This window comes from Thamnophis sirtalis, unplaced genomic scaffold, assembly GCF_051295495.1.
Source record: "Thamnophis sirtalis isolate CommonGarterSnake01/CBP01778 unplaced genomic scaffold, rThaSir2_p1.2 scaffold_2, whole genome shotgun sequence".
Taxonomy (NCBI): Eukaryota; Metazoa; Chordata; class Lepidosauria; order Squamata; family Natricidae; genus Thamnophis; species Thamnophis sirtalis.
In genome coordinates, this window is record NW_028261382.1 from 163,972,482 (window position 1) to 163,998,960 (window position 26,479).

Below are 26,479 nucleotides of genomic sequence, written 5' to 3' on the forward strand. Positions count from 1 at the left end.
GCGTGTGTTTTGCTGCCGCCTGTGTCCCCTCGGTTACTGTCGCCGTCGCAGTCGGTGCCTCTCGCAGGAGGCGCTGCCGGTGCCGGGCAGACGCAGCATTTGGCCGAGCGAAGCGTCTAATTGCCGAGCGCCCTCCCGCATTTACATATGCAGCCCGAGTCCACTGGAGCCGGGCCAATCCGCGCTTGCCCCCAGCATCATTAATCGCCATGCATTATTCACAATCATAATTACTGAGCCCCATGCGCGAGCCGCGCAGCCGCCCTATCTTTGCAAGCGCGCTCAGCACCACAACCCCGCGCAACACCCCGCCCGGCTGATCCGCCGTCGCCGCTTGGCTCGCTGGCGGATTTTATTTATTCCGCTTTCTCTTTACACGCACCACAAGCCACCCCCCATCCGCCCAACCATCCAACACCCCCCCCCGCCCCGCGCTAATTTGTTGCCGGTGAAATAAGGAGGGGGGTGCGGTGGTGGCGGCGGTCCGACGCCACCAATACACTTTTTTTCCTCGCCACCAAGTCTTTTTTTCCCCTCCCACCCACCTACCTTACCCACCCCACCCACCCCCTCTCCCCGCAGCGCTCCACCTCTCGCCGATGTCTCTGCAAAAAGCAGGCACAAGAAGCCACCCCAGCTAGCAGTTATGTCTCGACGAAAGCAAGCTAAGCCCCAACATCTCAAATCCGACGAGGAGCTACAAGCGGAGGTGCTTCCCGAACAAGGTAAGTCAGGCAGAGCAGGCAAAGGCAAAAGCAAGCGGGATTGGGCGACCGGAGTCGGGTGCCTACGTGCGCCTGTGTGTCTTGAGTGAGCGAGTGTCTGTTTATGTGCGTGCGCGCGCGGTGGGTGTTTTCTAAGCCCGGGGATCTTTATCTGGTGGATTTTACTCTCTTTGGAGGGGAGCTTGAGCCAGCCCCAGAGAAGGCCACCTCGGGGAAAAAGAGGTAGGAGAAACTCGGGTGGGAGTTTAAAGTTTAAAGCGAGCAGAAGTTTCTCGCCTCCCCCTTCCGGAGCAAGTGTTCTCTTCCACACCGAAGTCCCTGGCTGGCAAACTCGGCGTGCAGCGGAAGGCTTGAATTATGGCTGGACATCTGAAGTGTGTGTTGGGGGGGGGGGGAGAGGGAGAGAAGAGTTAGAGCGTCCCCGCTCTCGGGAGTTGGAGGGTGGGGAGTGAAGGGCGCGCTTACAAATTCGCGCTCTCCCCCCCCCGCCCCGAACGCACGCGCCGCTGTTTCTCCCCGCCGCTCTTAGCGTGGATTTGCCGCTTTTCCATTTCTTTTTTTTTTATCATCTGCGTTTCTTTCCTAGTGTTTTGACTTTTCGACCGTAACGGCCGTTTCCTTTCTTTTTTTATTCTTCCTCTCAGCCGTTCGTCGTCCCCGTTACCCGAGCAGCTTGCCTTCTTCTTTTTTTTCCCCCTCCCCTTCAACGGCAGAAAAGTTGCCAAGAGAGTTGAGGATGGGGGGGGGGGGGGGTCGGTGAAGGGGAAAGAAAACCAAGCGGCGAAAAATCGTTTCTGGGTCTTTACGGGGGTGGTCCGACCTCCCTTCCTTTCCCCCCCCCCCACCACCTCCAAAACAACAACCCCAAACCACCCCGGAAGCGGCCCTGCTGGAGGCTGAGGCGGTGGCGGTTTCCCTGGCCCTGGATAAACCCCAGCGAGGCGCTCCCGCCTTCGGCCTCCCGCGCGTCTGAGGGAGAGAGAGAGAGAGAGAAATAAATAAAAAATATCTCTTTCGCGGTTCGCTTCGGCTTTTACTCTGAAGTAAACCGCCGGCGGCGGGTTCGGCTCCTAGGCCGGCTCGATTCCGGATTAGCGTTTTAAGTGTAATTCCTAAAGTAACCGAGGGGGAAGGGCTCTTGGGGGGGGGTGTTCCTCCCCCCCCCCTCTCTCCCACTCACACACACTCTCAGCAGATTGTTTAGGGTTAGTTCTCTGAAGCAAGGTTTCTCTTTGGCCCGCCGAATTTTGGGATGTAGGCCTGGGGTGGGTGGGTGGTGGTGGGGGCCTGCTTCCAAAGGCCAGGGAGTGTCCCATAAATAAGTGGAGGTGGGTCAGATGTTCAAAGGCAAAAAAAAAGAGGTCTCTTCTAAATGTTAGGGAGGGAATAGGGGGTGACGCCTGGGAATAATTGTCAGGGCCTGGGGTGGATAAATTGTCTGCCCTGGGGCAGAGCTTAACTTGCCTCACGCCTGCTTTCATTTGCCACCACAATTACCATGAAGATGTTCTTAGGTTTTCTTAGGATTTGAGGTGGATTATAAAATGAGAATATTCGTTCCGCGCTTATTGAAAAGATTTTTTTTTAAAAAAAAAAGAATTTATTTGGGCCCCTTGAGGCCAAGAGAGCCTCCAGGCATGCTCAGGGTGCTTATAAAACAAGTTGTGTCTGGTTTGGAAATGATTTAGCGGCAGTTGGTTAAAGGGTCTTTGAGCTGTCTTTAGAAGTCAATTTGGAATAATTCTAAACTCCAAAATCTGCATATGATATTAAAGCTTACCATTCCGGGTTGCTGTTTTCCCCTGTACCTCAGATTGCATTTTTTTTTTCAATTATGAAGGCAGAATGAAGTATTTCATTCTTCCTGTGGTTATCACTTAAAATTTCCATGCTGATCAGGATAGTGATAAAGAGGCAATCATTGGGAGAATGATTCTGTTGCTCCTAAACGGCACATTTTAGCTTGATTGCTTTCATTTTTAAAAAGAATCTCCAAGGAAAATTACACAATTAAATGCTTCAGGAAAAAAAATACCCACACACTTCATTGGACAAGAGGGGGCTTGGGAAGGTCGAGAACTAAGCCACAAAAAAGATTTTTGGTTACTTTAAATCGTCACTGCAACCTTGCAGTTTAGTGCAGCATGAACTGACTTCCCAAGGTAAATGCATTTGCTACACTGGCAATTATTCAGAACTTGTAATTTCCTCCATCTTTTTTTTTTTTAAAAAAAAGAAAGTTCTTGGAAAGAAGGGAAAGTCTGACCACTTCTGATTTGAACAGCTTCTTGGATAATGGTAATAATAAAAGGAAGTGAAACAAGTCTCTTGAAGGATAGTTGCAATTAAAACAAGATATTCCTTATTTTAAAATGTTTTTTTTAAGCCTTCCGGATACTTCAGTAAAAACAGGATATTTATCTTTAGTAAAATAAAAATGATAGAAAAAAAATCTATCAGGGTAGATTGATAGATTACTTGGTTTAAGAATGTAAACAATACTCTGAATACTTTAAAAGTTAAAAAGGAAAAACCTCAGTGCCTCATTATGGCACTTCTGGTGAGTTAATAAATTGAAGAAAATTGTTCAACTAGCAGGGGTTTTTTTGTTTTGCTTAGTGAGTCTTATCTATGTAGCCATGTCACCCAAGATTAGAACAGGAGATATGCTAAAAAGAAACGCTTGCATATGGTGTGTAGATTAAGAACAAAGAATCTTTTTGTCATGGAAATGGATTTTCTCTCTCTTTTCCCCCCTTTTTGGGGGGTTTTGTTTTGTTTACTTCATCACATAGAATTTCTCACACTTGGTTTGTTTTGTATCGCCCTCAATGACTACATGATCAAATGAATGGATTTATTTCTGGCGAATAAGAAAGACAGTCTTCCCATCAAAAGGACTACATTGCATCCCAGTGAGGAATTTTAAAGCGTTATTATTGTGGCCACTGAATAGCTCAAAATCGGCTTTACCAGCAGCCTTAAAAATGCAACAATGTAAATACTTCACTATTTTAGAGAATTGTAATCAAAATGTGTTATTCTCTTGGTTAATAAATGCATGTCAGAATATAGAACATAATATATCTTGATAATTAGTTACGTGCAGAGTTCTGCAATTTCAGAGCTCTGATTTACCAAAATCACATCAGTAGCTAAATTGGTTAAGTGTTCAACATTTTTATCAGTGCAAATATTTTTCCTGCAAAAAAGATTTAACTAGTTGTGTATATTCTAGAATAAGATGATGTTGTAATTCAGATACATCAGGCCTTTTAATTTCACTTTACAATTGTAAGCAATGCCACTGTTCCTGATTCTTAGTTCAGCAACAGGCCAAAAACAACACTTTAAGCACAAAAAACAGACAAAAAAGTGCAGATAATATTTTTCAAAGATACCCACTATACTAACGTTAGTTCTCTTCAGTATTTTAATTCCTGACTCTAAAAGAATTCCTCAAGCTATTGTGGTATCTAATAAACTTACACATTTTATTATACATGGGAATGCACACAGTGCTGCATTTTAGACATATAATTCATTAAGAAAAGCTGTTAAAAGTAGGTATATCTTTTTTCTTTTACACAGTAGCAGAAAGAAACCTGACAGTTTGACAGACTGAAAGATAAATATAAGGCTATATCTAAAATTATAGGAAAGCCAGTAAATTTAGGTAGCAGTCTTAAAAATAGATGTTTTAGAAGCACATTAATAATTTGGACCAATAGAGTAATGGGACTTTTTTTTCATAAAGCAGAACATTCCCAGAGATCCCAAAACTAGCCAGAATAACAGCTATTACGTTGAAATGTTTCTTGTTGGAGAGAGAGCTCATGCTTTTGGTAATTTGGAAAATGAATGCTTACATGCGGTGATTAATTAGAATCTGCATAGTAGTTGATGCTGACAAGTCAGGAACAAAAGGTATTTATGCACAAAACATTTAAAAGGATGCCATATTGAAAGAAATGGTCACTATAAAGAGTGGCAAAATATCTGAAGGAATTGTTATAAATCCCAAGATAGTTAATTGGCTATTCTATATGCTAAATGAGTTAATCTCGAGTATCAGAAGAATTAAACATTTTAACATTTCTCTAAATCAACAGATTACTAGTGCTATAGAACAGCCTTGTTTTGTTACAACAATTGGAAACACTGCATTCACTTAGGAACCAGATGCATTCACCAATTTCTGGGGGGAGGGGTACCACATAGCACTTTCAAGTGGATAATAATTGAATAGAAATTAGCTATTAAAATTGCTAAAAGGGATTTCTAGAATGCAATTTGTACAGATTAAAGTAACATGGTTTTTTGTTTGGTTTCAGTTTAAAGTGGGTCAGCTCTTAGAATAATGATAGGTGGTTTTCAAATAATTGTAAAATGCATTTATATTGTATTAAGGATTTTTGTGGCATACTAAATTTATTTTAAAAACCTGTTCATCAAAATTCTTATATTTAAAGTATACATCTTTCCAAAATCCAGTTGCAACATTTTTTTATTCCAGCTCATCATTCATTTATTTTGTTGATTTATTCCTTTGAATGTATTCTTTAAAAAAAACGTTCCTGTTTACTCTGAAGTAAGTTCATTTAAATTAGTAGGCTTATTCCAGTAGATATAAGATAGTAGGATTAATGTTCATAAAACTCATAAATAGAATGTGATGCTTTCTATTATACTTAACCTATAATAGCCTTAAGAACATTGAAGATGATGTGAAACATTTAATTAAGCATTAATTTTTGTGATTTTTAGCAAATTGCCTTTTAAAATAATAAAAGACCATTGTATTTTCCCATTTTAAAACAGTTCTTTAAGATATTAGATTTATTATTAGTGTGAGGGAGGAAAATTACCCTATATTATTGCTGTATAGTAAATTTTCACATTATATTTTATATACTATTCAAACTAAAGGATAGTTTAATAACATGTTAATTAAAATTTGCTTATTTTAGTATACAAATGCAAACATAAGATGTGTCATTTCTGCTGGGAGGAGAAGTATATATGTGCTCCTATAAATAAAAACATTCCAAACATTAATTATCTGTATAATGATTAATATCAGCTGAACATTCATGTTCTTAAATATAAATATTGGTTACTTATTTCTAAAACTATTTTAATACTTTATTGAAATATAACTTTAAAATAAAAGCAATGCAAATAAATTTGTTACTGTGGGTGAAACACTGAGAAAGCAAAAGCTTTCAATTTTTTTGCATGACTTATTGACTGAGTGCCAACCCAACAGAACTATCTAGAGAATATTGAAATAGATTACTGTGAATGATATAAATAAATAGCTTGTTACATAGTTTAAAGAAATCAAAAAATTAAACAAACTGAAATGATACATTTTGCATTCAAAATGGCTTTAAGCTTTAGAAATACAATCAAATTATCTAGGACAAATAAAAAGTAACTATTTTCACAATAAATAGCATTAGTGTAGATCTAAAGTTATATTCACAATATTGCAATTTATATTATGGGGTTAAGTTTCTCTGCAGATAAAAAGTATTCATTTCATTTTACCACATTATTATAGAAAATGGTTTTAAATGGATGTATTTATACGTGAAAAGTGAAAAAGTAATACATTCTTATAACAATTTGAGAACAATGCCTTTGAAATCTATTGATCTTTATTCAGAGTAAAGTCAGGATTGTTATCAAATTCATGAAAAATCATGCATTATTTAACTTATGAAATGTAAATACTTTTGAGAACATTTCTATTGTTAATTGCATGCAGAAAACAGCAACTACCATGGAGAAGGCAGTCCTGTATAAAGTTTTCATTATTATTCGAGAAAATAAGAACATCAATAGAAGCTTAAAGCCCATTTTTATGACAACAGAATGCCTTTATATTTTAAAAAGTAATATATGCATGTTATTTTTAGTGTTTGAAACCAAATTGTTTCTATTTCCTGTGTCTAAATGTTGAGTGGAGGAGAGAGTTTTTTGTTTGTTTTCAGTGAAAAGGTAGGATTGCTGGAGTGCCAACAAGCTCCCAATGAACTTTCCCTGAGGGTGGATAGTTAGAAGTGCTTTGACAAGGTTTGCTGATTTAACCTTTGCTTGTTTTGCCCTGCCAGGGGTGGCCACTAGTTGTCAAGCTCATAATACAATTAGTACATCTGTGTAGTTGACCTTGGCAGCATGGCTTACCACTTGTTGTCTTAAGTGTTAACATCAAATCTGAGTGTCAACTAGAGATGCTTATGAATTTTTATATATGATTTTGTACAGCTTATCAAATACCTGTGTAGTTCAATTCCCAAGCTGGCAGTACTAAGAAAAGAGTTGTGGTTTCACACAGTATTTCATTGCTTAATTAATCTTCTATAGTGTCATTTACTTTGGTTAGGAAAATAACAGTGATTGGTCTTTCTCTAAGGTTATCTTCATTATTTAGGTGCATCACTATTTCATTACATATGCTTTATTAGTTGTATAAATTTATCTATGTGAATATTATGAGAAATTTTATAATGCTCCTTAGCTAGATTTTCAATCTTGATCATTTAGCACAAAGATATGCAAACAGCTGTCCTGCTTTCAATGAATCAGTGCTCTATAGAAAATTTCATAGTATCAAACCTGGATATATCTTCTAGTGTTCCGCCTATTGGTTTATGTCTTTGAAAATAGAAGATTATACAAAAATGAATCAGTCTCTTATATTATTTAGATTCCTGTTAGGCCTGGATTCCTATTTCACCTTAAATTAATGAAATAGTCAACGTTTAATACTGCATTAATTCCCAATAAAATATTATATCACTGTAGTCTAAATATTGAACACCAGCTAGTTTACATGGAACTTTGGGGTACAACTGAATATTTGAGATTTCAATCAAACAGATACATTAATTACATTTTAATATATGATACGCTGATAATATTTTATCAGTAGACAAAAATGTAGAGTTCTTGATCTGTTCTTAATCTGAATTCACAAAGCCTTAGCAGTTGTTTAAATATTGCATATGCTTTCTGCAGAAGGCACATGATGACTATGCCACAGGTGGCTGTTAACTTAAATTGTGAAATTTAGGCCACTAAATAGATTGAAAGAAATGTATCAGGGCAATGCAATTTTTGCATAGCAAGAGTGCCCTCCACTGTTCAGATTTATATTGTCAGTTTATGAGGCCTGTAGGAAAAGGATAGAAATTTTGCTATTGCACTTGAAATTTCTTCTACATTGTTAAACACAGTAGGGGTCTCTATTTGTCTCCTCCTGTTTCACAGCTTGGGCTCTGTGTGTGATAATTCATCTTTCTTTATGGGATTCAAAGCTATCATAAAAAAAATTAAAAGAATTAATTGAGAAAAAAAAGGGGGAGAATGAAATCAAAATGTAATGTTTTATTTATATATATATATATATATATATATATATATATATATATATATATATATATATATATATATATATATATATATATATATATATATATATATATATATATATATATATGAATTGTTTGATGAAAGAACTGCAACACTAGTTCTTAATGAGGAAAATTGTTTTTGATAACATTAAGGAAACATTATCATTGTACAAACTAAATATGTTAAAATATGTTGAGATTTATTTTAGTTATTACTAAAATCTAATTGAATTATTTGCCAATGCCCATATTAAAAGGGAGTTATCCAAGATCTTTTCACATTGTTTGTATCAGTGTAGAGATAAAGGCATTTGCAGTTGCATTTTTTCATTGCACATGTTCCTCAAATTGGCTAATTGGGCCATTAGAGGAAAATGAATATATTTATAGATCAGTGTTGGGATTTTCTGTCCTGACATGCTGAATGAATGTATTTATTCATAGCCATTTACTGTGGAATAAGTGTAAAGTGTAATTTTATAACTGTTATTATTGTTGTGGTTGGTAGCAAAATGAAGCCAACTTACTCTTGCAGGTGAGCAAGACTGCAATCCTAGGCAAGCCTATTTGAAAAGGTCCATTGAATGTATTGTAGCTACATTCTGCATAGATACATCTTATTACTATATCTTATTATTTTGTTAAACTCTGCCTATCTTGCACGTGCCTTTTCAATGATGCAATCATTTAAAGGAATGTAAAGAAACAGTTTCCTTGGAGAAAATGTAATGACCTAAGTAATAATTTAAAAGGTTCTCATTTTAAAAAGTAACACTGATACAATAAAATAGAGAAAGTGCTTACTGAAACTAGAATAGTTTTCAATATCCTTTCTGTTTGAAAGCTGTTTTGCACAGTTAAGAGTTGTTTAGGGGAGCACTCATTTAAGATTTTTGTTTTTGTTCATCCATTTATCTTAGATGTTTCAGTAATAGTTAAATGTAATAGAGGTTAGTTACATGACCACTGGGCCTTCTCTCTAATGGATAACCTGTACTACTTACCGTGGAAAGGAATAAATGTCCTAATATTGTTCTCATAAAATAAATATATATTGGGACAGAATGTATTATAATACATTCACTGACACTGTTGCAAACTGAAAATTTTTAATGCTGCTCACCAAAGATATCCCCACTTCCGTTTCTTTCTGCCTTTTTTCTTTTTTGTAGAGAGGGATATGTTTCATGCAGGAATGTAATAAGGATAAACTGTAAAGACAATTCAGTAATTACCCATAACAATATTTTTCCACTAATGCAGTTGGAATTACTGAAGTGTCGGTTTTCACTCTTGTTCTTTACATACAGTAAAATTCACAGTTCAGATGCCCTTAATGATTATTGGCTTCTGCCCAAATATTTTGATTAAATTATTTCAGAACATCAGACTGTATATGACATGAATAAATATCCAAGTCAAGTTATATCATGAAAAAGTCATGAGTAACGTGATGATCTAATGAAGAAAACTTGAGATATTTTATATTGTTATTACCTTATTTTTCCACTTAGATTAAATATTGACTTGGCCTCAAAGCTGAAGCAGATTCCGTAGTTTTGTGGAATATAATTACAATAATTGGTTTATAATTGCAGTAACTTTCTCATAATTTATAATTCATTTCCACATTCAGTGTTGTAACGACCAGTTTTTCAAATATATTTCTTTATAAGTCATGAGTCATTCTTAATACAATCAGACTTTAAAGCCCATTAAAAGATTTTTTTTAAAAGATGTTCTATTTCAGTTAAAAGAGGGAACTCTGTATACAATTCCCAATTTGTAGTAATGTTTCTTTAAAAATAATAAATAAAATTAACTGAAAAGCTCATTTAATGCATATTTTTTCATTCCTAAATTAATTTATCCTTGTTATACAAAATAACAGCACATGAAGTATTTTTACACACTTCTGAGGATGTGTGCAGGTATGACTACATTTGCATATTAAATCTTGAATAAGGAATTTGTTGTATATGAATCTTGAGGACAACTTCAAGTTTCTGCATTTCAAAAGGATTTAACCATAGTTGTTAATCATGAAACATTAGATGTATTTTCAATATTAAGTTATGCTATTGGTAGATGAATTTTTTTTTAAAAAAACCCTGTTCCTGGCTAAAATAAGTCTGTTCTTAATAGACTAAAATATGTGTCAGTTTTTAAGAGACAATTTATTTTCATGTCAGTGCACTGAAATTTAAAATGCAAGTGCAATTTCAGGAGGGGGGAAATAGTCAATATCATAAAATGTAATTTGATTGTCTCCATTATTTTTATATGCCCATGATAAACTTGAGACCAAACTGTCTGGGAGAAGCAGTTATAAAATTCTATATTTAACATAGGAATTTTAATTCATTTTAAAATAATTCATTTTAAAACTCCAGTACATACTATCTTCTAATAGTGATGCCCTAATATTTCTGTATAAAATGTTGGTAAGCACATACATATATCCTATTTTATCCTTAGAGCATTATTGAAAAAAGTCATTTCCTACCGAATATCATAATTGAATAAGATTTAAACTGAAATTTCTTTTATCACATCTAGTTTTATACATCATTTTGATTCTCCTATATTGTTCTTTGGGACTTAAATATGCTTACTAGTGCTAACATATAGGTTTTAGATTGTGTGGTCAACAAGAACTGAAATGATATTCAATATAAAAACAATGTAAAACTTTTATATACATGAAGATTCTATCCTAACCATCTAATACACCCTTTACTTTTGCATTTAAAATTAGTACAAAACCTCATGCTTCAACTATAATTTGAACTCCCAAACATACCAGCAGACCATGTTTGGACAGCTTGTTTGTTGTAACATTGTCATAGATGCCTAGCACTTGAGTATCCATGCCAGTCTTTCTAAAGATGACTAGTATCTTTACATGTGGAAAAAGTAGGCCATAACTGTGACTTGTCAGTCAGATATTATCATATTAGCAGAAAGAACACATGAAATAATAAATTTCTTATTTTTTCAATATAAAAGATGCCAGGCCAAAACAGCTTTTTAAGAATAAGCTACTTCAAGAACACTGATTTGAATTGTTGCCATAATAACTCTTAAACAGGTAAATTGATTAGGAGGATAGACTGAAGTCCACAATAGTTACAGTGATAGTTTTCCTATTTTCTGATTATTGAACATAAAAGGAGAGATGTTTGTGAGACAGAAAGACGCACTCAAATAATTACACCACATAAAATATGTGAGGATGTTTTGAATTGCAAAGTGATACACTCCCGACCAAGTGGATTTGTCTTAAACTTTTGGTTTTTGTTTTCCTTTAAAAAAGCCTTGCTTTTGTAAAGTTTGAATTAAAAACTTGCAGTAGCATGCAATAAAGGGTTTGCAAAAACATTTTGCTCTAAATTCTCATAGGTAGTACTATTTTGATTAACACTGTGTTAGAATGACTGGAAACTATTTTTTTCATATGTGTTAATTAGATTGCAGCTATGAGCAAGCATCACATTTGTAGATAGAGCTAGTTCTTAAATTTTACGGGATGAATATATAGGAAATATTGTTCATTATTATTTTGTATATTCTATACTTTGATGACACATAATTTTAATGTGAAGTTCCATTGATGTAGATTAATATTTAAAATAATTTCCTATTCATTTTAGAGACTCATGAATATGAATTAACAAAACAAAAATAAAATCACAAATACAAGCTAAGCTTTTATCTTCTGCTGTTGTGTTTTTAAAGAATGCTGATTCTTCATTTGAAAGCCGGTATGACTAAAACGTGTAAACACCTGAAATTAAATATTTCAAAAAATATTTCCTAAGGCTGTAAGATTTAATCTTTAGGCGATCTCTTTGGAGCTATGGCTTTTCCCACTAATAAAATGCAGTTTAAGGTTGTACTTTCTATTTTATGAAATTAAGTTACCATGAGTATATTATTACAATAAGAACATTTTAAAAATTAAAAATTAAATTTATCTGTAATTGTCAGTACTGAGTACTTGGCAATATATAAACAAGATTCATGTAATCAACACAATGATTAACATTAATAGCAAGTTTTCTCTAAACTGCAAAATGTTTTGGAGATGGTCTCTGAGATTATTTTTCATTTGCACAACAGAGAGTTCAAACTCCAGGTACAATAAAATTACAATTAAACCCTTAATTTTCTTCTCTTCCTATATTTTCATGTAAGTTATTTGTAGTTTTACTTCCACTAAACACAATCAAATTCCAAATATTTATTAAATTTTTTGCTAAGGTGTAACTTTTAGCTGATCTGAGTTGTAATATCAAAATATAATTCAGATAAAAAGCTGAGACACTTGCTGCTTAGAACTCTCTATTTGTTGTTGCTTGGGTTTTCTTAGTGATGTAAAAAAATTAAAATGCAAGAGAGAAAAGAAAACCACTTGAAATACCAAGATTAAAGTGTTTATCTGTCATGAAAATATTTTATATTCTAAGAGGAACATTTAAAATGAGCAGGATTTTTCTTGAATATTCTTTCTAAATGTAAAAATGAAATTAATTAATTGCTCCTTTAATGTGAAAGAAACTGACGTTTGCACAAACTGAAGTGGATTTTCTCACACTTCTGTGTGTAAAGTACAAAATGATTTATATCTATCATTTTGCTGTGTGTAACTGATTTGCTCCTGTCATTTTATCTGTAAGCTAACAAAAAACAGTTATGCTTCAGTAATGTCCAGAGCATCAAATTGAATCTGTATAATTATGGTACACTGAAGCTGCACACAGCTTTCAAAGCATACAAGTGCTTTTATATATTACAGTACTCTTAAAGTGAAGCCTTACAGTCTCATCAAATGTTGATTTTTAAAGTTTGTCTTCAGCTATTAATATGATCAGGTGTGAATTAGAATTCTGTTCATTAGATATGCTTGTTATTCAGCACAAGAGAGTAATGCGAGTCAGAGGAAGTAGCTGCCTACAACAGTAATTAAACATGTGTAACCAATTAGTGGGTTTTCCACTATGGCACAAGCATATAATTTGCCGAGTCTTTCTATGAGAACAGAAGAAAAAAGGTACTAAAAGTGTGTCTTGACTACAACATTCTCATGTTAAACATGTCAATGTAAATGAACTTTAAATATATAATTTCTAGTTTGTTAACAAACCACTGAACTCTATTGGCTAACAACAGTAACATGTAATTTTAGCACTTCTTGCCAAAAAGAAAAGATATTAATTTGATTTATATAACATTTTACATACTTTTAACAATTATGTAATATTTGCTTTTTGGAATGTATAGGTAAAGTACAAAAACAAGAGAGGTGAAAGTAGTTTAATTTTTTTTTAAAAAAGGACTTTCTGTATATCAGGCGTGTACATATACATCTTTTAAAATTAAATAAATTGTTGATTTAACAAGTTATGTGGAGTTATACTGTGCCTATGGTGTCTCTGTGCAGTATAAAGATAATAAATCTAAGTAGCACAAAGACCCCACTTGAGTAACAGAAGCTCAGTTTGTCGTGTCAGGTGCTGATTTGAGTTTGAAAGGTTACAGATTAGTTTAGCAATGTTAAGTGAACTGGCAAAGGTATCTCTAATTTTGCTGGAAATGAGGAAGCGTGGTGGCGAAGGAGAATCCTAATGAGTCCATCGAAAGCTTGCTTTGTACCCAACAGACAAGGTAGCTGTGAATTGTATGAAAATATTGGAAATCAATTGCTTCTATGGAATTTCATTAAGAAGCAGTATCCACAATTGATAGGGCCTCATAATTTGATGGATTGCACTAAGAAAATGATTAGCTAGGTAGAAAGAGTCATAGAATACACACACTGAGGGACCTCAGAAATGTTGAAGTGGTGTAATTTGTACAAAATAAAAAAATATTGATTCTTACTCATGTGCAAAATTCTAAAATGCAGGGAGGGTTCTTTTGCAAGTCATTGGCTGATACAATCTTCTGATTTCCCTCCCCCCCCCTCACTGCCTCCCCACAGTGCCAGGAGAAGGAGCAGATGATGGTGATAGTGGGAATGAAAGCCGGAGTGGAAGCGAGGAAACAAACGTTTGTGAAAAATGTTGTGCAGAATTCTTTAAGTGGAGTGATTTCCTGGAACACAAGAAGAACTGCACTAAAAATCCACTGGTGCTCATTGTGAATGAAGATGAAGCCACCCCAGCTCCTGAAGAATTTGCAGAGCCTTCTCCTGCAAGCTCACCTAGCGATCAAGCGGACAGCGAGGCTTGTGAAGAAAGCGTTCAAGCTGAGAACAATGAGATCTGTGAGATAAAGAATACAGAAAAGGAAGAAGAACCCATGGAGGTAGAACCTTCTATAGAAAAAAGCTACTCCAATCCAGGCACCTCTAGTACAGCTACGCCACTACCTCAAATTAGCGAGCCACCTTCTTTGACAGGTTATAACATGCCAAACACTAATGTAACCTTAGAGACATTGTTGAGCACTAAAGTGGCAGTTGCACAATTCTCGCAGAGTACAAGATGTGCAGCTAACGCAACCGCAGCGAGTGGGGTTACAGCAATGGCCATCCCAATGATTCTTGAGCAGCTGATGGCGTTGCAACAGCAGCAGATTCACCAGTTGCAGCTGATCGAACAGATCCGGAGTCAGGTGGCCATGATGAACCGACAGCCATTACGTCCTACTTTAAACACGACTCCTTCCCAAAGCACTCCTGTGCAAGCCACTAACCAGCTCCAGGGATTTGCCGCAAACTCTGCTCTTCAGTTAGCAGCAGTTGTTCCTTCTGCCATAGTGGCCCAAGCCACTGGCAATCCACCAACTGCCTTTGAGAGTACTCAGCACATATCAAGGCCCACGTCAGGTGCAAGCACTCCTAACATGTCAAGCAATGGTTCTTCTGTCCCAAATGAAACAAGCACACCATCTTCATCTAATGCAATTACTACTTCTTCATTAACACCGGTTTCTGTGTCAAATATTACTAGCAGCTCTTCACAGCCCCCAAACCCTTCAACTCCACCTTCAGTAGGACCTGGAAATCTCCTCGCCTCAACTTCCAGCCTGCCAAACCCACTTCTACCTCAGACTGCATCTAGTAGTGTAATTTTCCCCAACCCGCTGGTTAGCATAGCTGCAACAGCTAATGCATTGGATCCTCTCTCTGCTCTTATGAAGCATCGCAAAGGAAAGCCACCAAATGTATCCGTTTTTGAGCCTAAGACAAGTTCTGAGGACCCTTTTTTTAAACATAAATGTAGATTTTGTGCCAAGGTTTTTGGGAGTGATAGCGCTCTACAGATTCACCTGCGTTCGCACACAGGGGAAAGACCTTTTAAGTGTAACATTTGTGGCAATCGGTTTTCTACTAAAGGCAATCTAAAAGTTCATTTTCAGAGACATAAAGAAAAGTATCCACACATTCAGATGAATCCATATCCGGTTCCAGAATACCTCGACAATGTTCCCACTTGTTCCGGAATTCCATATGGGATGTCATTGCCACCAGAAAAACCAGTTACTACATGGCTGGATAGCAAGCCCGTTTTATCAACTGTCCCAACTTCAATTAGTCTGCAACTTCCCCCTACAATACCAGGCGTAAACAGTTATGGGGATTCCCCAAGTATTACTCCCATGAACAGATCACCCCAGAGAACATCCCCCGTGTCAAGTGAATGCACTTCTTTATCCCCAAGCCTAAACAATTCTGAGTCAGGCATTCCTTTGTCTGCAGAATCCCCACAACCAATTCATGGTAGTTCAACCATGACTAAAACTGAACCTGTTAATATTCCAGTAACAAATGCAAGGCTGGGAGATATTTCTATAAGTGGTCAGGTTTCTGTAGTACCCACCTCTACAGCTTCTAGTGCTGTTACTGAAAGCAGTATTTCTACAAGCCTCCCAAACACTGTGCTTCCAGCATTGTCTGACCAGTTCAAGGCTAAATTTCCATTTGGTGGTCTATTGGACTCTATGCAAACATCAGAAACCTCAAAACTGCAACAGCTAGTAGAAAACATTGATAAGAAGATGACAGATCCAAATCAGTGTGTCATTTGTCACCGTGTGCTCAGTTGTCAGAGTGCTCTCAAGATGCATTATAGAACTCATACAGGAGAAAGACCATTTAAATGCAAAATTTGTGGACGTGCATTTACTACAAAAGGCAATCTAAAAACACATTTTGGAGTTCATCGAGCGAAGCCACCACTTAGAGTACAGCATTCATGTCCCATTTGTCAGAAGAAATTTACAAATGCTGTTGTTCTTCAGCAGCATATTCGCATGCATATGGGTGGGCAAATTCCAAACACACCATTACCAGATGGCTTCCAAGATGCTATGGACTCAGAGCTTTCTTTTGATGAAAAGAATGCAGAGACACTGAGCAACTATGATGATGATATCGATGAAAATTCCATGGAGGAGGACATCGAATTAAAAGATAATATAAGAGACCCCTCCATGCCTCTTCTACCTTATTCTGGATCGTGTCCCTCTTCTCCCCCATCTGTAATTTCTAGCATTGCTGCTCTTGAGAATCAAATGAAAATGATCGATTCTGTCATGAACTGCCAACAGTTGACCAATTTAAAATCTTTAGAAAATGGGTCAGGGGAAAGTGACCACTTAAGCAATGATTCTTCATCAGCTGTTGGAGATCTGGAAAGTCAGAGTGCAGGGAGTCCTGCCATGTCAGAATCATCTTCATCCATGCAAGCGCTGTCTCCTGAAAATAGCAACTGTGGAAGTTTTAGATCTAAGTCACCAGGTTTCAGTAACCACGAGGAACCACAAGAAATACAATTAAAGAAAGAAAAACCTGACAGTCCCCCACCACCTACTATTGAAAATGGAGGCGCATTGGATCTGACAGCCACCAACCCCGGGAGGCCAGTCATCAAAGAAGAAGGTCCTTTTAGCCTGCTGTTCCTGAACAGAGAACGTGGTAAGTTTAAAAGTACCATTTGTAATATCTGTGGCAAGCCTTTTGCTTGTAAGAGTGCATTGGAAATTCACTACCGCAGCCATACTAAAGAGCGTCCATTTGTATGTACAGTCTGCAATCGTGGGTGTTCCACTATGGGTAATTTAAAACAGCACTTACTGACACACAAATTAAAAGAGCTGCCTTCTCAGTTATTTGAACCCAACTTTACTCTAGGTCCCAGCCAAAGTACTCCTAGCCTGGTCACCAGCACTGCGCCTACTATGATCAAAATGGAAGTGAATGGTCACAGCAAGCCGATCTCATTGGGCGAGGTTCCATCGCTTCCAGCTGGAATCCAGGTTCCTGCTGCACCACAGACAGTGATGAGTCCTAGCATCACCCCTATGCTGGCACCCCCACCACGTCGAACTCCAAAACAACACAACTGTCAGTCATGTGGGAAGACCTTCTCGTCAGCAAGTGCGCTACAGATACATGAACGCACCCATACTGGTGAAAAGCCATTTGGATGCACTATCTGTGGTAGAGCTTTTACCACAAAAGGGAATCTTAAGGTAAGAAGGTAAACTTCATATTAAAAGAAATCCTGTATAAATACATAAAGGGTTCACATTGAACCTGTAAACTTCATATTAAAAGAAATCCTATATAAATACATAAAGGGTTCACATTGAACCTGATTGCTCAGCAGATGCTGGCTCCTCCTCCTCTTCGTCTTCCTTGAGTCCAAATCGGAGCAGGAGAAATGGATTGAATTCAGATGTTAGGCTAAAGTATTGTTTTGAATATAAATGATTTTTTGCAAGGTAGAGTTTCACTTGCTTTTCCTATCTTTCTTGTTAGTAACTGCAGTTTAGTATTTAGATTAATACTAAACTCTGGTTTAGTATTAAATAGTATTTAATCTTGTTTGTGAATAATGGGAACAAGCCAATTTCATAAAGTTAATCTGAAGATCAATCCAGTTTGTCAGGTTCAAATGACAATTCAGGTGGAGGCTAATCAACGAGAGATGTGAACTCTTCTAAACCTCTTGAACCCACCTTGGAGGGTGGAGGGAGAGAAGAGATTTGCGAGATTGTGGTTCATTCTCATTCATCCTCAGGCTAAAGTATGATTTGGCCTCATATCCAAACCCCACCATTCTAAATCAATGTAAAATCAAATACTCCATATATATCATCACACATCAAAAATAAATTTTTACTTATTCATTTATCATGTTTATATAGCTGCCTATCTCAAAATCAAGTGAAAATTCTGTTTTCGTAGACAAGGTATTCTATGTTTAAAGTGTGTTTCTTCTTCCTTTTTAAAAAAATAATGGTTTTTGAATTATTGGAATTATTATTTTAATATTCAAAAATGTTTATAATTAAAAGAATCCCCCAAAAAATTCAATTCATGAAATAATTTTATGTCCACATTTATGAACCAATTTTCATTCCATTTTCCTGCAAGTTTCAGATTGCAGCTTCTTTCACCATTGTGTCTTAGAGAAGCAGGGCTTTCAGTAATATTTTCCAGATACTAAGATTATATAGAGGGATGTAATCCTTCAAAATTGGCAAATGCTCAGTGAGAAGCTTTCTTGATATTTGCAATGGTGTTTTATTTTTCTATTATTTAAGGGTAATACAATTTTTATACTTAAGAAATATGAAAAGTACACCTATAACATTTTATATCTTCGCATAATCCAGGTAATTATAAAATTATGGGCAATCAAGGAAGAGCCCTTTAACTCATGTTGGCCCAAATCTAATATATAATTATATAAAATCTATTTATAAGTAGTACAAAATAAATGAGTTGTTGTAACAAATATATTTGAATGTTTTTTAGGATATTTGTTCCTGGGAATTTTAGATGAATCAAACCTAACAGTTTAGGTAGAAAAGGTCTATTAATGTAAATAGAAGATACCGAGACTTGTTAGAGCAGTCTTCAGTTCCTCTAAAAGATACTCTGAAGGGTTCTTGAACATCTGGAACTATTTTTAGGAGAAAATGAAAACTTGCATGCGAGCTGAATCAGAAAATTCCTTCTGCTTGACTGACAGGAAGTTTGCATTCAGACCATTACTGATAGAGAAAATATTTATTTTGAGAACAAGCAAAAATAGATAATCTTTGCTTAATCCTTTTTATTTTATAACTATTTGCCATGGGTCTTGTGTCATTGGGCAGGGACATCTGTGCGTAGTTGCTTTGCTGGAAACTTCATATAACAGAATTGCTCCCAAGTAAATATGAGTATAATTGAGTTACAAAAATTCACATATTAATTCTTAAAAGTTAATGAGATTTACTGGTGTAGGACATAAAAAGCTCCTTGAAATACAACGCAAGCCTGATGATCTTGAATAATAATAATCTTGTGCATGAGAAAGTTAATGTTTAACATTACTTGACATTTTAAATTGTGAAATTAGAATGTCTTCTATTGCCAGTTGTATGCCTTGCATCTTTGTAAATCGTGTAAATCTTCCTGCTTGTTTGCCCATTTTTTTCCCTGTCTGTTCTTCCTCTAAAGGTTCACATGGGAACTCATATGTGGAATAATGCTCCTGCACGGCGTGGGCGTCGACTGTCCGTGGAAAATCCCATGGCTTTGTTAGGTGGGGATGCTTTGAAGTTTTCAGAAATGTTCCAGAAGGATTTAGCAGCTCGGGCAATGAATGTTGACCCAAATTTTTGGAACCAGTATGCTGCAGCTATTACTAATGGACTTGCTATGAAGAACAATGAAATTTCTGTCATACAGAATGGAGGCATACCCCAGCTCCCAGTAAGTTTAGGCGGAAGTGCCATTCCGTCTTTAAGTAACATTTCCAGTGGAATGGACAAAGCTCGTACTGGTAGTAGCCCTCCCATCATTGGTTTGGACAAAGCGAATTCTGAAACGGGAGCCAATCGTCCATTCACAAGGTTTATTGAGGATAATAAAGAGATTGGCATAAATTAAAAGCATTCAGTACAAATAACTGTTGGACCACTGCTCAGATACAACATTTGTTCTTTCATGTACAGTTTGGGAAATTAAACTTTAGTTTTGTGGCCTAATTGCCTAGATAACTCTTATGATTTATCAATAGCAGAAATACAATAACTTTGTGTCTGCTGAAAAGTTGTCTCTCAAGATTGCATGGTACTACTTCAAAGGGAGCTGACCATTAGTGAGAACTTATGAACCTTTTTTTAAAAAATTTAAGCAAATGATAAATCATTGGATAATTCCATTAGGGACTGAAGGAGGCCAAATTGTTTCAAATTTTGTTTCAAAAAAAGCAAAGATGCCACCAGTTGAGTAAAAGTGGGGTTTCACAATGGCATTTCAGTCCAGTTCTATCTTTGCTGATTTTCTTCGACTCAACTAGAAACTTGAACTGTTTTTAGAATTCCTCTAACATTCAATAAGTGATTTAGTACCCTAATGCTGTCTAAGATTACAGTATTCTTGTCTGTAGTATTTATAATGTAAAGATAATGCGGGTAACAGACAATATACTAGCCCCATTCTTAAATGAAGCTTTTGTATGGCAAAATACACCTGGCTATGTGACTTTTTTTTAAAGCAAGTTTTGTTTTACTATAAATAAGTGGTTTATTTTGATGCAGGCAAAATTGTGAAGTTTTATTGGGAAAGATAGCATGCTTTCAATGTGCAAGTACCTGTCAGTAACAAACCATTTTAATTTAAATCTTTGTAGCTGCTATGTGGACAGTTGTTCTATTAAATGGAAAAAGTGTAGTGTGAACTTCAGTTCATAGTTGGAAAAACAAGTTACAGACAAACCTTATTACAGTAGATTATTCACAACACTATAAGCAGTTGTGAATAAAACACTTCATGTTATCAAAGGCTGTACAATAAAAGGCAGTGTTTGTATAATGTGGTTGCAAACTCTTAATTTATACTATTGCACTTTTAGTATTTTATATTTAGGGAGGTTTGTCTATAATTTGAATCTGAACAAAGATGTAAACTATTTTATAAATAGTACTTTGGCTTGAGGAAAAATGGGAGAAGGGTTTGTTGTGTTTGTCTTTAAGGTCAAACAGTATGAAAGATCTGTGCTCCTTTTAATAAAAAAAAATCTGCTAAGAACTGTCAGATTCTTGGATATAATGGGCCCTGCCATTTCTTAGACCAAAATGATTCATTTAACTTTTTTGTAAGCCCACCCTCCAACAGACCTTTGATATGTTAATCTTAGGGCTGTGATATCAGTGCAAGTCTAAGAGAGGCTAAAGAAAACATTGTGTAGGCTTAATTTTGCTGTAATCGGTTCTGTCTCTTTCACTCCCACCCACAAACTCGATGCTGACTGCTTAATAGCACTGGTATGTAAAGCAAAACAGAAAACAAAAATTCTAAAAACTTGTACGCAAATTCCCAATCTCTCTGTTTTATTTAATATTCTAAGATTTACTACAAAGCACAATGTACTCTGAATACGCTAATATAATTTTCATGTGTTTAAAGCATTGTTTAAAATTGTGACTAAAGGGAATGTTTCCACTCTGAACTAGAGTGCTGGTGTGGTTGGGGCATAATCAAAACTTGAACAGTAAATGTTTTTGTGTACTACCTCATTTTTGTGCATTACAAGCATGGTGGAATCTGACAGTAGGATCCTCCGTTCAACAAAATTGTTCAAGGGACATTATGGGTAGCTGGGAAACAGCACACAATGTTTATGCCCCTGAAGAAAGAATCAGACAGTGAGGTCTTCTCAGTTGTGACTGGAAAAAAAAATAGGACAATCTCTTTCTTGTGCAACCACAACAAAACATTACTATAAGAGGATGGACTGTCTCTGCCATCATATCACTGAATGGAAAGTTTAAAAGACTTACTAGTGGTTTGTTACTATTTTGAAATGAACAATGAATTATTACAGCTCTGTTTTCTACAGCAATGATAGATAAAATATAAATATGGACATGTACATATTATTAAATATGTATGTGGGGTGTGTGTGTGAGTGTGCGCAGACATACCACACACCGATACACACACAGACATCTGTATATTAAAACACATTCTATTATCAATGATTGAGTAACATTTGTGTTTGGGGTGTTTCAAAATTGGAAAACAAAGAAAACTGAGGTGGCTTAGTGTTGCTGTTTTTTTCAGCAAATGAATGTTTTTATTTATCTGTGTCCATTTCTGGTGTGCTTTATTTTTTAGTGTTTGGTACCATGTAGTGTTATTTCTTCTCCCTAAAGGATGTGCATATCTTAAAAAGAGATGTAAAGTGTTGTAAATAAGATGGCTGATGAAGATACAGTAAGACTGACCCCACTTTGTATTCAGGGTTAGGTCCTTCCTCTCTGCATGGTGAAGAGAGACACTTATTTTTATACTGTGATACCATGTAGGGCTAGGAGCCTCCCTGAACCAGCTGGGAATTGTTACCTAGATCCAATATTTTTTATTATTAAATCTGTTGGCTCGACACATCTACTGATTGAAATGGATGTCTTAGTCTAGGTTACTATTTTTGTCACATGAAATTGAATAAAATGCAGGATGTAATATTATTTATGAATTGTGTTCCATGCTTATTCACTAATAGGTTGTGGTACAGGAGTGAGGCTGTTCACACAGCTCTGCAGTTAAAAGGCTCAATACCTTGTATTCACCTTCAGCACTTATTTTCACATATGCCTAATATTGAGAAGCTACTTCTTCAGTTAAAAAAAAGCAACTACAAATTTACCATATCAGCAATTGGCGGGGGGGGGGGGAGAGAGCTGTATCAAAAATGACAATGTTTTAAAACAGTTACTTGTAGTTGCTTACCTTGGAAGCAATCATTGTATTAAATTCAATTTCTGCAAACTGCAATGCATACTCTGCTCTGAACTAGTAATTTCATGATGCATCATTGAACTATTTTTGTGCAGTTTCTATGTCCCTTCAGAGATGCTGAAGGAAAAATGGCAAGAAAACTTGAAGGGTGTTGTGTAGAATCTTGAATATATTCCAGTGGGTAATTGAAACACAGCTTCATTATAAATAGAGATATAGTTTCTAGCAAGTGAATTGGCCATGAATCTGGTTGGATGCAAAGAAGTATTACTAAATAGATTAGTCATAGTAAATTTTCTTCAACTAACAGAGTAATTAATCAGCTGTAGTTTCATAGGCATCTGTTTGAAGCTATGATGTCAAAATGGCATAAGCAATGGGAAATGACAATATTACTGTACGTAACTGCATTGTGACGTCTGATGCAGGAACAAAAGTTATGTTGCTTACCTGGTAATGTTGGAAACATTTCTTTTTCTCCCACAGAAACCCATGTGTAGCAACTTTTAGAGCGTAGCACATACTCTGACAAAATATATATTTGTATCTAGAAAGCTTACCTTATAAGAAATATATATCTCATATAGATAGGGAAATGCCTGAAATGGCTTTATATTTGACACAAAAGTGTATGATCTGAGTACACTGTTAAATAACACTCTTTAACTTTCAAGATGGAAATGAATCCTTAGTGGGGATGTTATTGGCTAGTAAAATTATACTATAACACAGCCTGCAGATGTTAATATTTTTAGACTAAAATGTTCTAAAACATGGGATTTCTCCCGCCTCATATTAAAAGGAATAGTCATTTTGTAGAACATGGAAAAAATAGAAATAACATTGAAAATGAATCTGCTTGTGTGAATGTTCACCACTCATCTCTATTCTACTCTCTTTATAACTCATATAATCTATATTAAATAACATTTTGGAAAAGTCAACATCAACCATATTTAAGGCTTTATTTCCTGATGTGAAACACTTCAGAATTTCCAGTCACTCTGATATTTGGCTGACCTGGAGAAGTTGAAATGTTCATTGTTGAACACCTTCTGTGAAAATAGTGCTATTGTAACCATCAAATTCCATATTAAGGAATCCATATTAAGTAAAAAAATGATGAATTAATAGATCATTGGAGTATTTCATCCTACTTAGTGTACCTGCCAAAGATATGTATAATGTCTGTGGCATACTATCTATAGAAGTAAGGCTTTCCCATTTTTCATACTCTACAAGATATTTAAATAAAATTTCTATTAATATGTGACTCAACATGAAATAAAGATGTTTGAAATTTAAAAAAAAAACATTTTCACATATTCTGTTTTTGTCTTCAAATTATATGGAAAATAAAAGTAAACTTTTAAAAATTGGGAAAGGAAGACAATGATTTACCAATGTGGAAAAAAGCAACTGTTGTCACAGAAAATAAGATAATGTTAATGACTGATAGACATGAATTGTCAATTTAGATAAACATAGATAAACATCTATGAAATGATTAAAAGGAAATTACATAAAGCTATCTTACTGGATTTTCTGCAATAAGGCAAAAGTATAAATTCTCCATAACTTGTCAGGTTAAATCCAGATAGACAAAACTTTTTGAGGTGAAATATTTTTCTTTGTTGGTAAAATAGGTTTATCTCATGAGCTTCATGTCTTCTTCCTACAAATGAATGTGAAGCCAAAGATGCAATCCTAATCCAATTTATGTGGAAATTGCTATGCAATCCTATAACAATTCTCTCAGAAGCAAGTTTCACTGACTTGAGTGGAATTTACATGGTAAGCATGTATAGGACTGAATTACATATCCCATTTGTATTTATGGTAACATCTTTGTTAGAATTCTTAGCTGTTATTAAGGAAGTGAGCCTTAATTTACAATGTATTTGTACTTATTTGTCAGGCCATTATTTTTGTGTTCATTTCTCAAACCCACACAAGTTTGAGATCTTTTCAAAAATATAAACAATTTATTAAAAAATATTTAGATGATTGGTTCTTATTACTAATTATAGTTTTATTGTAATCTGAATTTCAATGGTTCATACAAATTCATTTATCATTTCAAGGAATCATGACTCTGCAAAGTGTGAGACACACACACACACACACAATTAAGAAATGGCTGATATAACTCTGAGCTCATGTTCTATTTCATATGAGGGAATTTCCAAAATTACTATGATCGAGTATTATTACTGTAATATTCCCAATAACTTAGAGGTGCCATTCATTCCCAAGAACAAGTAAAAAATCATGAAAATGTTCCTGCTCAATGCAGGGAGAAAAATGATGCTGAAAAATTGGTATAAATCAGGTAATTTAAGTAGGAACAAATATATATGGTCCATGCTAATATACACTAATAATCTAACAGACATATACACCTATGATTTGAAATATCTACTTTCCATGTTCATAGGTGTCTGTTAGAGTTGCTGCTTTTGTCAAAATGCTGAAAGCAATGGCATGCTGCATGCTCTTCTCCTTTGATATAACATGTGTATAAAATAATTATTGCAACAGCCGCCTGTGGATACTATTGAAGTTTACACTGCAAAATGTTATTTTCACATTGAAATTATCTTAAATTAAGCACACAAAATGATCAAAGATGGATGTGTTGTCTAGCTAGGAAAATCATATCGTTGCAGCATTAAAAGCTGTTCTGAACCAGTTGAGAGAAGCAAAGTTCTGGTCTAAATGCCCAGAATTACTTTTCCAGAACTTAACTTACACTGACCATTTCCCGTTTTACTCAATTCTATACTCTTGTAATCCTAGAACATGCATTCAGCCAGCAGCCCTTAATAGTAGGAAACTCAAGACAAACAAAAGTGCTTCAGAGATAGAACATAATTCAGCAATACAACTGACTACCACTATCATCCAATAAATTCAAAATGAATTGTGCAATATATTACAGGTAGTTCTTTACTTATGACCACAATGGAGCCCAAACTTTCTGTTGCTAAGTGAGACATTTGTTAAGTGGGGTTTGCCCCATTTTATGATCTTTCTTGCCACAGTTGTTAAATGAATCACTGCAGGTGTTTAGTGAATCTGGATTCCCTATCAACTTTGCTTGTCAGAAGGTCGCAAAAGGGGACCAGATGACCCTGGGACACTGCAACCGTCATAAATATGAGCCAGTTGCCAAGCATCTGAATTGTGATCATGTGACTATGGCAATACTGTAATGGTTGTAAATGTGAAAAATGGTAATAAGTCACTTTTTAAAAGTAATGTAACATTGAACGGTCTCTAAATGAACTGTTGTGAGTCAAAGACTACCTGCACTGCACAAGTGCAAAAATTATGTAATTTATGTCATGGGAAATGTATTTTCATTTGCTCCCCTTCTCCCATATAATTGTTTATGTTCAGTAAATACTAATCATAATGAGGACTGCCGATGTTATAGAAGATAAGACTGTCACTGGCTATTAGTCATTATTGCCAAACAATACTTATATATGCTATTTAATATTATTAGAGATGGCATGATTCCTGATACCATTTATAACAAGCTTCAAAAAATTAATTGATCCAGAAAGGTACTGTTTTTA

At 35.5% G+C, this 26,479-nt stretch overlaps 1 protein-coding gene across 3 annotated transcripts in view; it reads left to right on the top strand.

Annotated features, from left to right (window-relative positions):
* Window positions 1–552: 552 nt before the first annotated feature.
* SALL3 (spalt like transcription factor 3) overlaps window positions 553–26,479 on the top strand; it is a 38,086-nt gene continuing 12,159 nt past the window's right edge. The window contains exons 1-4 of one of the 3 annotated variants that reach the window (XM_014056775.2): window positions 553–725; window positions 14,130–17,069; window positions 17,286–17,626; window positions 19,608–19,862. In XM_014056775.2, coding sequence (XP_013912250.2) covers window positions 647–725; window positions 14,130–17,069; window positions 17,286–17,626; window positions 19,608–19,862 — 3,615 coding nt within the window. In that variant the 5' untranslated portion in view covers window positions 553–646. Of the gene's footprint in view, window positions 726–3,535; window positions 3,723–14,129; window positions 17,070–17,285; window positions 17,627–19,607; window positions 22,623–26,479 lie in introns of those variants that run through there. The other 2 variants (XM_014056772.2, XM_014056774.2) reach the window with 2 other exon arrangements.